At 50.5% G+C, this 13,093-nt stretch overlaps 1 protein-coding gene across 1 annotated transcript in view; it reads left to right on the forward strand.

Annotated features, from left to right (window-relative positions):
- The window catches only part of CDYL2 (chromodomain Y like 2), a 150,765-nt gene extending 143,139 nt beyond the window's left edge, over nt 1–7,626 (forward strand). Inside the window, exons 6-7 of the mRNA XM_045533293.1 lie at nt 4,449–4,592; nt 5,937–7,626. Of these exons, the coding sequence (XP_045389249.1) occupies nt 4,449–4,592; nt 5,937–6,095 (303 nt within the window). The 3' untranslated portion in view covers nt 6,096–7,626. The remainder of the gene's footprint in view (nt 1–4,448; nt 4,593–5,936) is intronic.
- Nucleotides 7,627–13,093: the final 5,467 nt, after the last annotated feature.

Below are 13,093 nucleotides of genomic sequence, written 5' to 3' on the forward strand. Positions count from 1 at the left end.
GCTGGGAGCTCCATGCAGTGCAGACTTCAGCGAGGTCTGCCCGGGTGTGCTGGGGGCGTCTGCTGTCGTTTACTGGAGACCTCAACTAAACTGCCGGAGAAGCACGACCCAGGCAACGGGATCAAACCCCGCAGCCCCGAGAGGCTGAGCACCTGCCTCCCCGGGCCCTGCAGAGCTGCTCCCTCCAGCCCACGTGGCCACACGGCTCTTGCCAACTGCTCCTTTTTTGGAACAGACTCCAGGATGTTTCTTTTTACTTCTCAATTTTACTGGAAAGTAAACACCCCACCTTTACCCTCACTGCCGGTCAACCCCCAGGAGAGCCCATGTACATTCTTAGCGCTGCGATCGTCGGCACCAGGCCAGACAGTTGCTCTGGGTTCCCTTGGAGAAGGGCAGAGGGTTTCACACCGGGGTCCCCCGTCCCTCCCTCCACGGTTCCATTGCCGTGGTCTTCGTGTAAGGCCTGCAGTTTTATTTTTTTGTTGTTGAAATCTTGACTTCCCTACCTGTTAACCTGCCTGTCCCATGTGGTGACTGGTCACTGATGTCCGTCTGCTTATCCCAAATTCCTTTCTGAAGTCCTTGCTGGTCATCTCAGAGCTTTGCCTTCAGAGCAGGGTGCGGCGTTGGAAGTTCTTGTGCACGCCCGCCCTGAGAACTCACAGTTGTGGCTGCTGTTTGTCTGAGCAAAACTTGCAACTCCTTGTAACAGCTTGTCCCCGTGAGAAGGGGAGTGAGCACACGTGGTACCTTCGACTCTTCTAAACCAGAGACTCCAGGGTTCTGAAGTCCCAGCGCCCACATGTATGGATATAGGTGGTCTCACCTAGCAGGAAGGAAACAAATCTGCCATCATTCTGTTGCAGGCGACACCTGTGACCTCCTGATTGTTAACGCCAGTGGGCTTATTGTTGACCCACATTGTCATCTTGCTCTGCTGGGTCAGAGGCTGCTGCAGACGCCTTCCTTGACCCTCTCGTTCCCTGATATCTCCAGCACCGCTTGGTGGGGATCTCCTTGACCCTCCAGGAATTTATCTCTGTTAGTCTCTGACAAAGCCCTTCGGTGGGTCCTCCGCACTGCGTTTGAGCTCCTCAGCATGGCTTAGCATTTGCTTGTGGCCTGTCTTAATCCTTTTAGGCTGCTGTAACAAAATGCCTTAGACTGGCGAATTTATAAGCAATGGTAATTTATCGCTCACGTTTCTGGAGGCTGAGAAGTGCAAGGTCAAGGCACAGGCCTTGCTGGGGAGGGCCGGCTCTCTGCTTCAAAGGCGTGGCCTTCTCACTGCCTCCTCCCCGGGCAGAAGGGGCCGGGTGGGGCCAGCTGGCCCCCTCGCCTCTTTTATAAGGACACGAACCCCCCTGCCTGAGGGCTCCGCCCTCATGACCTGATCACCTCCGAAAGGGCCTGAATCTTAATGCCGTCACCTTGTGGGGGTGAGGATTCATGTGCATTTGGGGTGCACAGACATTCAGGCCGTAGCATGGCCCTTCTTGCTACTTTGCCTGCTTGGTCTCTTGCCTCAAGGTTCACGTCCCAGCCCCTCCAGGATGTCTGTGGTTTCCTGGCACACTGTGCTCTTCCTCTGAACTTTTCTCAGTTCTGTCCTCCAGGCCTGGCTGCCTTCTTCTCTACGCAGCCCCCAGCCCCCTCTGCCCAGGTAAGTCCAAGGCCTTGTGAGCTCAGCTCCGGCACCACCTGCTTTCCCAACCCCAGTAGACTGGACGTCTGTGGTTCTCTGGATTCCTGGGGTCCTCCGTCTGCCTCCCTTGCCCCAGTCTGAGGCTTTTGGGGTGAAGCCCTTTGGATTTGAGGTTTACCTGGGACTTAGCGGGTTCCTGGTGGTACTGAGATTTTGCATAGGGAAGACGGCTTTGTTGTTGCTTCCTGCTGTGTCTTTAATACTCTCCATTCTGGAATGTGTCCACAGTGCTGTGTTATGCACCACAGCCTCATGCACGCTCCGACACAAGGATCTGCCCAGGCTGTCCCAGCGAGGCTCCCCAAGCCCGCCCGGGCTGCCGTCACATGCCGGACACCAAGGCATCTTCACGTGTGATCATCTCCTCTGCTCTTCTCAGCATCCCCACAGCTAGGTTGTTCCCTTTTACAGATGAAGAAACCGAGGCCCAGGGTGTTCAGGGGATACACTAGGGGGTGTTGTTCCTTTCTTTGGCTGACAAACTTCTTTGAGCTCTCAGCACGCGTCGGGCGTTGTCTCACCTGCTCAGAAGTGCAAAGGTGAACGACACACGGCCTTCATCCCCAGCAGTCCTGTCTGAGAGCGCAGTCTGTGGACCCCACTTTTGTGTCTCACTGAGTCCTCACAGTTGTCAAGAGGTGGTGATCGTTGGTACCCACTTTACAGATGAGTAAACTGAGACTCAGGAGGCAAAGAGATTTGCATAGGATCCCCAGGCAGAGCAAACGGCAGAGGAAGGATGTCTGCTCTAGAGTCAGGCCTTTTCCCTGCGAAGGGAACAGCTGCAAAGCTGTGCCCGCCTACCTAGCCTATCTGAGGGCTGTGTAGGTACGGAGGGGAGGAGGGCAGAGGGCACCAAAGGGCAACATCCAGCCCTGCATGGGGTGGACAGGAGTTCAAGGAGACCCCCAGAGGGAGCACTCCCTTGTGGGTCTGGAAGGATAGGGGACCCCACTGTACCCCTCCTGTGTGGGCTCATTGCTCTTGGGTGGTTGCAGGAAACAAGAAGAGCAACCTAGAGAGCTGCTGAGACCACCGTCAGCCCCAAACCCACGGGCACCACCTTCTCTGTTCGGCAGGTGGGACAGATAAGGCCATGTGGACCCGGGAACCCTGGGCCGCCGTAGGCTGCTCCGTCTCACCGATGACAGGAAAGTCAGGCGGCCACAGGCCAAGGCCAGGAAGCAGACACTTTCGATCTGCACCTTCGTGTTCTGCCCAGACCCCTCCCGGTCCACTCCAGTTCCTCCCTGTCTTTCGTGGTCGCCAAAATTGGTAAAATTGTACAGTTTTATCTCTGTCTTCCTCTCCCTTTTGTTTCAATCATTTCTGAAACTCCAAGAATGTTGCTGATGGAGATGTGACCTTCTTGCTGACGGAGCTGTGTCCGGCTCCTTCTACGTGTTCATTCGTTTCCCTTCCACCTCCCGAGACGAGGTGTTTCCCAGTAAGCGTGGGGGCGTACGTTGTGTTCAAACCTCTCACCGAACGCGCACTGTGGACTTATCCCCGACCTGATGCATTTCTTTACTCTGGCACGAGAGATCGTCCTCTGGGTCATCATGACCCATCAGTGACAGTCAGAAGCCCGGGGTGGAGACGTATGTGTGGATCTGGAGGCCTGAGGGCGCCTGGCATTTCAACACCTGCCCAAGAGGCGCCAGCACCCAGGGCGGGGAGGGAAGAGGGGGGGCTGATGGAGGACAGGCAGGGACACGCTGTTGGCCACGTGGAGGAGGCGGGGATTCGTCCCGAAGGAGGTAAGGACCCCATCACATGGACGTGACTGTTACACCCTAATTCTCAGTGTGAGGGTCCCCTGTCTGCGTTCAGCTGCTCTGTCTGTGCCCAGGACCTTGTCCGTGCAGCTCCTCCTGGCCCGTGGGTGACAGCTGCAAATTTGAAAGCAAAAGGAAATTGTTTGGGGAGTGGAGTGCAGAGGCGGCCCAGGCCACGAGAGCCCAAGGAAGGTGGCTTTGTGCCCTTCACGACTGGGCAGTGCCTGTCTGTGCCCAGCCCTGGGCCACGGGCAGAGATGCGCCTCTCTGCCCTGGTGTTGTGACACTATCCAGGACCTTCAGTGGCCTATGAGGGAAACAATTTAACTGGTTTTATTTTGTTTTCAAAAAGATAAGGACCTTAGTGGTTCCCCCAACTGGAAAGTCCAGAAGTTCCAGAAGTGGAGACGGGGCCCAGGGACTCAAGCACCATCACTTCTCTCTCTCTGTCTTCCTTGTGGACCCACCTGTCCTCAGAGCAGGGACGCAGCCGTGGGCGGCCCCTGGGCTCACTGACGTTAACCTGCACCCAGAGAGGGAGAAAGACTCCTCCCCCACGCCTGCAGCTGGAAACCCCACTGAAGGGCTTTATTAATTAGGGTGGAACATTCCTTCTCCCCTAGACCCTCGTCCCAGCCGGGTCACCAGCACTGAAATGTGCCCAGCCCAGGATGCGTGCCCGCCACGTGGTCTGCCACCACAGGTGGAGAGGGGTGTTGGGCAGACAGAGCCACGGCTGATACGTGGCTCCTTTGGAGAATTTAATGAAAGCTGTGGGCCCTCTGCTCAGAAGAATGCACACAGAACCAGAGGTTTGCATGCCATTCCCAAAGCTTATTGGACCCCAGGCCGACAATCCCGCCTTGGCGAGTGGGGACAGCTGCACGCAGCGAGCCCAGCACGGGCTAACAGACGTGGGCAGAGCTCCGCGCCCTCAGCCTTGCCCGCCTTTGCTTTTTCAGGCCAACGAGATGCTGTTCTGCGGGCGGAAGCTCACTGCCCAGGAGGCGTGCAGCAGGGGGCTGGTGTCGCAGGTCTTCTGGCCCACCACGTTCAGCCAGGAGGTCATGCTTCGGGTCAAGGAGATGGCGTCCTGCAGCGCCGTGGTGAGTTCCCGCCTCCCGTGTGCCCGTCCCTGTCGTAGGCCTGTTTTATAGATGAGGACAGCAAGGCGCAGAGGGACCGATTGACCTGCCGGAGGTCATGCAGGGAATAAGCAAAAGACCCTTTGCACTTTAGCACGCGCCTCTTCTCCGTAGGGACAGCTTAACCCGGAGGGAGGCCGGGAGCTAGTTAGTGTCCTGCATCCTCTCCGGGCAGGGGACCTCGCAGGAGAGACCTGTGCTCTGGGGTCGAGTCCCCGCTTTAAAGCAAGTGCTGACCACACACGAGAGCACAAACACCTATGGCTTTCAAAGAAACGGGAAGCAAAGGCAACTAGGGACAGAAGCGTTGACCTGGGCCGGGGGTGACTGGCGGGAGAGAGCACAGTGTCCCCGGACGTCACGTCTGCTCTCCACCGAGCACTCGCACGTTTGAACATCGCCGTCGGACTGTGAGGACGCAGTGGAGATAGATAAATAAATAACACCTCCACAGAGGCGCCGGGTTTTCACTAAGTGTTGATTTTATCTCCCAACAGTCACTCTGAGCACAGTAGGAAAATCTCGTGGGGAAAGGTGGGGAAGGGGCCAGTCCCGGAGCCCAGACGGGGGCTTTGGGGGAAGAAGGCCCCGGACTCGCTCTGTGCCTGAGAAACAGGAGGCTGCCGGCTGGGTTTGCGGCCAGACAGACCCTTGGCCCTCCCCTCTTACCTTCCCTCTGCCCGGCCCCCACCCGGCCGTCACAATGCTCTGAGTGGCCCGTCAGCCTTTTCCTGGGCACTGGCACGCCGGCCATCACGGGTGCTGAGGGTCTCCGCGTGGCTATCAAGCACGCGTGTGGGCCACAGGCTGTGCTCACCTCCTTGCATGGATGCGCTTTCCGTCTTCCTAGTGGCTGGGGTGACCTATTTGTCCTACTTTACTGGGGCCTCTCCTGGTTTCAGTGCTGGAAATCCTGCATCCCGGGAAACCCCGTAGTCCTGGGCAAATGGGTATTCCTGACAGATAATGAACATGAGGTATGAAAAAGGTTAAAGCTAAACTTTTTCATGACACCTATAGAGAAGGATACTGTTTATGTCACTTTGGGTAAAAGACAAGGCTCTCGTGGTCTGGGGTAACATGGGCCATACCTGCCACCCCAGGGACCGGGGGCTCAACACGTTGATGCACGTGGAACCCTTCCTGGCAGTGCCGGCCAGGTGGGGCCGGGAAGGCCTGGCTAAAGGAGGCAGCCTGCTCTGCCTTTGAACGTCGGGGCTTGGCCAGTGCCTCGCGGGCTCGGGACCTGGTTCTGGAGCAGAGTCCCTGGGGCCCGGCTAACCAGGCTCGTACCTTCCCCTGCAGGTGTTGGAAGAGTCCAAATGCCTCGTTCGGAGCTTCTTGAAATCGGTGCTGGAAGACGTGAACGAGAAGGAATGCCTCATGCTCAAGCAGCTCTGGAGCTCCTCCAAAGGCCTGGACTCGCTGTTCAGCTACCTGCAGGACAAAATTTACGAAGTCTGAAGGGCCCCCCGTTCGGCCGCCCCAGTGCTCAAGGGCACCTGACTTCCAGCTCTGCCCTGTGTTTCGGGAATCGGAGCACCTGTCTGTCCCGGCCAAGGAGTTTGTCAAGGTGTCTCTTTATGCCTAGGGTTGTGTCCATTTCCTCGTGTCGTTTGGTTCCTCCTCATTGGTTTGATTTTGTGTAACAGATGGGAAACGCAGCACACTTGGCCTCCCCTGTGTCCCCGCCCCGCCTGGCCAGAGGGCTCTCGAGGGCTGTATCTTCCCAGGGCTCTGCCGGGCACCACTGTCCTTGCCCCACTTGCTGAAATGCACCGTCATGGTCCAGGAAGGGGAAGGCCACTTCCCCCGTCCTTCTGACTCAGGCTGTGTCTACACAGTGCCTCTGGTTTGGAGACTCGGCTGTCATGGCTGTCTGGTCACGTTCAGATCGGGTGTTGGGGGATGGTCAATCTTAGGGAAGTTCCAAACCAATGAGCAAAACAATGGTGTACACCCAGCTTCAGTCTCCTCTCCGATGCAAACCTGTGTGACTATTAGGGCTTGGTCTTAAAACCCAATTGAGTGATTTACAAACCCAGATATTGTACATTTAGAAATGTTTTGTTAAATATATATTTTTAAAACAATGTAAGTGGAAATTCTGATAATTTATGTGTATTATATGTAAAGCTAGTTTTGCAAAAAACATAAACTACTAGGAAAATGTTTTTTCTTTAATCGGACTTATTTTATTTATTTATTTTTGTTTATATATTGTGATATCTGTTGTTCACACAGATAAACTATTTTCATACTGCCCTGGACCAAATCCCATACAAGGTTCATGCTGTTTGGTGCATTCTAGCAATGAACCACACAGAAATAAAATTCAGGGAGATGAAGACGGATGGATTTCTGTGGATAAAAGGAATAGCTCTACACCAAATCCTCGATGTGTAAAACGGTTCTCAGCTGTTATAATATAATACGAGTTGTTTAGGCTTATCCTTAGGAGAGATCATGGGAGAATTTTCTCTTCACTCTGCCATCTTTAAGGCAATAAATGGTCCTGAAACAGACGCCAGTCCCGAATTGTGTGACATCAGGAATGAGTGGGGTATAGGCCCTACCTGGGGGTAGCATATTGTCTAGAGTAAGGCTTTTCTTTGAGACAAATGACTGAACTTGGATTTTGAAGTTTATTTCTTCCACATGGTTGGTGATTTCTGGTGGTGGCCTTCCCGCGGGGTGGGGAAGAGTCCCTGCCCTACTGAGCTTTCTGTAGAAGGTCTGAATCTTTTTGCTGTCAGAAGCCTGAATGACCCGTCTTTTCTCTAGTTGTTTACTCATGTTAAGGGAGCAATGACCAGGCAGGAGGTCTCCTTGCCCTGGTGCCCCTGGGCTGTAGCTGTGTTCTGACGGTTAGTCTCAAGCCCCTGGATCCGCTGTGGACAGGGAAGGGTTTGGGTCGTGGCTTTGGTTGGTGAGGAGAAAGGTAAAAACATCAAGATTAGAAGAGAGATGTGGAAGGGGCGTGTTCTGTGCAAGGCTTACACCTGCTGTGGGTCCAGCACCCAGAGGAAGTTACACTCTCACGATGGTGGATTTTTCCTCTTCTAGCACAACCTCTGAGTATTCCTGGAGGCCCTCTGCTTCCATTGCTTCTCTTTTCCTGTTAGGTGTCTGTCTCCCTTGGCCCTTCCTCAGAGATAGGGGAGTAAGGCAGCAGGAGGTGGGCACAGCCGGAAGAGGGAGGTGGGCTGGGAGGAGAGGGCATCACGGTTACAGTTCTCCATCTCTCCCTCTGGTCCTTTATCTTCTTCTACAGGTGACCAGGTGCACTGGGCAGGGCAGATGGAGGGAATTCGTTGCCCTGAGCTTTGAGTTTGAAAGAACAGGTTGAATGTCTCCACTAGAGCTAGAGACGTGACTATCAAGTTTACCTGGTCCTTAAGATGCCCTTGGTTCCCTCTATGGGAAGCCTCTCTCCTGTAGAGTTCATGAGCATCGAGAAGAAGAGGAAACCTCCCCTCTTCTCCTCCCTTCTGCTCCAGCCTGTGCCATCCTGGCCATGGGGAGCCAGAAGGGACAGCCACCCCAGTGGAATCCGGCCGAGGAAGATGGAATTGAAGTCCTGTGTACCCTACCCCTTGTCCACGTAGGATCCTGTAGGAACCGCAGACCTGTGCTACAGGGATTACTGCAGGCAAACACCTGCTTTCACCCAAATGCCTGTTGTCACAGTTCCATCTGGGTTTTGTCTCCTCCTTTGAGCAAGCAAATGCGTGCTTTCCAAAATGCTTAGATAAACACTGTTCTTGTGTGTCGTGGCAGATTATCTACTGCTAAGTCCTCTGCAGAAAGAGCCCCTTGTTTCAACTCTTCAGTGTCTGGTTGGGGGCAGTCATATTCAACATCTACAGAAGTGGTATCAGGATTCTAGTTGGAGATGGAAGGGAGGTGTTTAGAAATTCCTTTTGATCAATGTTCACCTTTGTTCCCTGCTGAGAGAACCAGAAATATCTTAGCTTTGGATGTATCATCAAATCTAAACCTGTAGCCATGTCAGGGATCTCTGATGACTAAGGTAGGAATGCAGAACCATTTCTAAGGTGGAATTCATGCCATTGATTTATAAGTTCTGGATATAACGGGGGGGCATTTAAAAAGACAGTCCATATTGTGGTTGTCTGCATACAGGCAATTCGATAAGGGTATTCCACCCATCGGGCCAAAGCAGATGCACTCTGTTTGCTACAGGGTAGACGGAACCACTGAGTTTTTCACTTTCTGGGTAGTTGTTGTGACAATGTCTAGGTGAAACCCAAGTAACTTACAGCCAGTCCGTCTGGGATGGAAAACACCAGACCTGTGATCGTGTCAGGGTTTGCCCCATGGCTTTCTCGAAATAGGGTTCAGACTTTCAGTTTCCATCTTCCGTCTCGGTGCCTTTCTCCTCTCTCCACCCTCCTTTGTTCCCACCCCATATATCACTCCCCAGAGCCTGGGAAGGTCTTTGAGGAATTGTGGCTGGTCTTGGCAGCCCCATCCCAGAATTACCTTTGAGTTTGGAAGAACAGCTGCGGGTGGGGAGTTGAGGGCACCTCTTTAGTCATGGACCCTTCCAGCAAGCCTCTCCTCCCCATCCTCGTAGCCGTGCATGAAAACTCCCCTTTCCTCTCTGCCTCGGCTCCTGAGGGTGGTTCACTCCCAGCATCTTGTAGTGGAACCGTCAAGAGTTAACAGCCCCGTTGCAAGAGGACTTTTTGCAGAACTTTTGGTAAGTTGATCAGACCTCCTTGACATTTGGAAGCCACACCCTAATACTGATGTACTCACAAGTCCCTTCCAGCGTAGAAATGATAATGTCTGTGGGTAAAAACCGTCAAAATTACTTGTTAAGATGAAATTGGATAACTGTGAGAAAGTAGTTGAGAATTGATTTAAACTATTATTCTTGTTTGGTATAGATTAAACTAGGAAATGTTCTCTCTGAAGCATGAAACTATGTTTTTTCCCCGTATGAAGTTTAGTATGAAGATGGAGAAATAATAATCACAATAGACTTTGAACAATGCAACTGTATCTCTGAATATCCACATTTAAAAATAGCCTTGACTGAATGCTGAATTGCATTTCCCATTATTGGTTTAAAAGATTTTGTAAACTTTTCTTAATTTGGAATTTAGTCACATCCATGCGATTTTCCAATCTAGTTTCTGTGGAAATTTTTTAACAAAGAGAAACAAATAGAAACGTCTTCAGATCTTCTTAAGTGAATATTTAAAATTCAGAATTGCTTCTCTTTTGTGTTTCTGTATTCAGATACTTAGATCTGGTGTATATATTAGTCTAGACACTCTCACTAATATACACAGTATTTAAGACTCTAAATGAGATTTCTTAAGTATTTTGTTTTATTTTCTGTAAATGGTTTTGTATAATCTTTAAAAATCTACACTTTGCCTTTGTAGATATTTAAGGGAAACCATTTGGGATTGTCTTGCATGTATATTTTTGTTGTAGATAAGTGTTGCTTAGTTATTTCTGCAAATTTTGGTTGAAATGCTTACAAACTTTAATACAGTATATATTTTCAAAATATAAACTTTTATATTTCTGTGATAAGTTAGGATATGCGTTTTAGGCAATCTTTTCCATTAATATCACTTGTTCCTTCAAAAAACAGCATACTGGTTTGGTGCCAACATTTTTTTTTCTCCATTAGAATCTAACTCTCTTATATTGTCAGAGAGCAGGTTAATTTTCTTTTCATTGAAGTCATTGAGTTTGAAGTATAATTTGGAAATGTATTGAATTTGTGAATAAGCCTTACCATTAGGATCAGTAAATTTTCCAACCTTTGCAACTACATATGTAGTTTAAGATCTCCCCATAAATTCTCACTGTGTGGCAGTTGATGGAGTTTGTGAACAGAGCCTTAAGCTTGTTGCAAAAAAAAAAAAAAAGGGTAATACGGGTTGTTTCCTCCATGCAACGTAAGCCATGCTGATGGGCGCAGTGCTGTCTGTAATTCATGGCTAATCTGAAGAGTTTGGTTGAGTTGATGGCAGCAGGGACCAGATAGACACCTTGGTGATTGTCTTTGGCCATAGGAATGGACCAAGGACAGGTTTTCTGGAGCCACCTTCGTACTATTCACATGGTTTAGACACAGTCATAGGGAAGGCTGCTGGTCCATCGTTTGTTCCGAACAAATGGCATTTCCCGCTCCTGACCCTGTTCCTGGCTCCGGCCCCAGGTTCCTTGTAGATAACTTGGAAACGTCCAGTATGGCTGGGGTCAGCTCTCCTTCAGAGATGCTAACAAAGTTTACATATGAGTCTTACTGTGTAGACAATCTGAAGTCAATTTTAGTTACACAATCAGCATTCCCATATGTCCTCAGTGTCTTGTCGATGAACTGTGTGTGTCAAGCCATACTAACCTGGAGTTAGCAGGGCAAAGGCAAACTAGATGCAGAAACACACATCAGCTGAGTCAGTCTACCCAGGGCTGTTTGAAGAGCACATAAGTCACCGAGCTTATCTGCCGTGGGTCTGCTGTGTCTGGGATCTAATCCAACCAACCAGAATTTAGACTTAAACTTTATAAATGATGATTCCTTTTAGTTGTTCACACTTCAGTAGTCCAGGGCTACAGCAAGGCTAAAGTCAAGGTATTTGGTCCATCCCTAGAAAGTGTTGATAAAGTCAACTCATCAGCCATGAGCATGGAGCTCTGCTTCCGATGTTCGCAGTGTGCATGGCAGTCAGAGAAACCGATACCTAGTTTTGAGCGTCACCTCTGGTAACTGTGTGGCTTGACCTTACCTCATTGACCCAGCATCGGGCCTGCTGCTGGAGCTCATTAAGTTGACCCTGGGAAGTTCAGAGGGTGTAGAGTTTTCCATCTAGTATTTAATTTGTCCCTGTGCCATTAGTCCCAGCTTGAAGTCATTTGCCAATGTCTACGTTGACAGGATTGTGACAATATTGCCTTTCATAAAACCAAGGACCAAAGAATTCCATTTTTCCAACAAAGCACGAGTTTCATAGACTGTGGGCACGTCCAGACAGAGATGTGCGTACGCTTGATGGTGCAGAGAAACTGCCCACTTCCACCAGCCTCACGCTCCCCCTGGCTGGCCATACAGAGGGATTCGTTGTCACATTGAGAAGGCTCTGAAAGATGAGTTTCTAATCCTGAAACTCACGATCTCAGGTGGATGTTTCTGCTGTGTAGTCCCAAGGCTTTATCCATGTCATAAAAAAGGGGAGGTCTGGCATTCCTCCGGGTTATCTGGCCAGTGTAGACTCTTCCATCTGAATATGAACCTCCCACGTGTTATTTTTCAGATACGTCTACACTGAACGGTAGGATCCTGCAATTGCCAAATTTCTGCCTCCTTTTGTTCTACATCGACCCATTTCCAATTCCTGTTTGGTATGAGAAGCATTTTCTTCAGTTCTCATACGAGGTGGTGCTCCATTGTCATTCGCGATGGAATCATTGACCCATGGACCGGTTGCGAAGTGACTGGTGCTGAGGAAGTGGTGTTCTACTGGTAAGGCTTATTACCAAACTTCCGATAACGAAGCAGGCTACCAAAAACGTATCCAGCCCACCCTAGGAGTGTTCAGATTTGATCATGGATGTAGCACACACACCAAAATCCACCGAGACCTTTGCAAAATTAGGCTACTTGTTTTATTTTGCCAGATTATCATGGGAGAGTCTTTAACTAGTTCTGAATATTTGTAAGTATGAGTACTTCATAGGATTATAAAGCAGGTACAGCTGACCCTTTCTCACCACGCTGTAAATATTTCCCGAGACTGGGTGCAGTACTGAGGGGTAATAATCTTCTGATTTATCAAATGCTGACTGTCTAGAGCAAATTGTACACTCTCTTTGTGAATGGTCCTGTAACGTGTATGAACACATTTCTGGGTGCCTTAGAAGTTGTATTTTTCATGTGTGCTAATATGCAGTATTTATACATTGTGAGAAGCTGCTTTGAATAAAAAGGTTGAAACTTCGTCTCCATTTGCTTGCGTTCCTCCTTTTGCAGGCTGCACCTACAATTCAGGAATACGTGCTGTGGTTTCTGAACAGAGAAGTTTCTGGGGCCTCCTGGGGGTTAAGACATCTGATATTTCTAGGTTGTATCTGGGTTCCTGGGGAGCATAGGCACCTGACACCCCCACCCTGATCTGGCAGTCACTGGGTCAGGTGACAGCTTGATGCCAGAGGACCCCAGAACTGGAGGTGACAGGAATGATTTTTCAGGAGGTTGGTACCAGCATTTATCCCTTCCCTGATAGGCCCAGAGTGTTTCCTTGTACTGGCGGCTCCCTGCTCAGTAAACCTCCGTGGAACGTGATCTCGTATAATCCCAGCCACCACGTGTGAGCTACGATGATACTTGTCGCTATGGACTTTTGCAAAGTCCTTGTGCATACGTGCTCTTGTTGCATCAGTCATCACGACGTGGCTCTGAGGGGAGGCACCCT

The sequence above is a fragment of the Lemur catta genome, chromosome 20 (assembly GCF_020740605.2).
Source record: "Lemur catta isolate mLemCat1 chromosome 20, mLemCat1.pri, whole genome shotgun sequence".
NCBI classification, from domain to species: Eukaryota; Metazoa; Chordata; class Mammalia; order Primates; family Lemuridae; genus Lemur; species Lemur catta.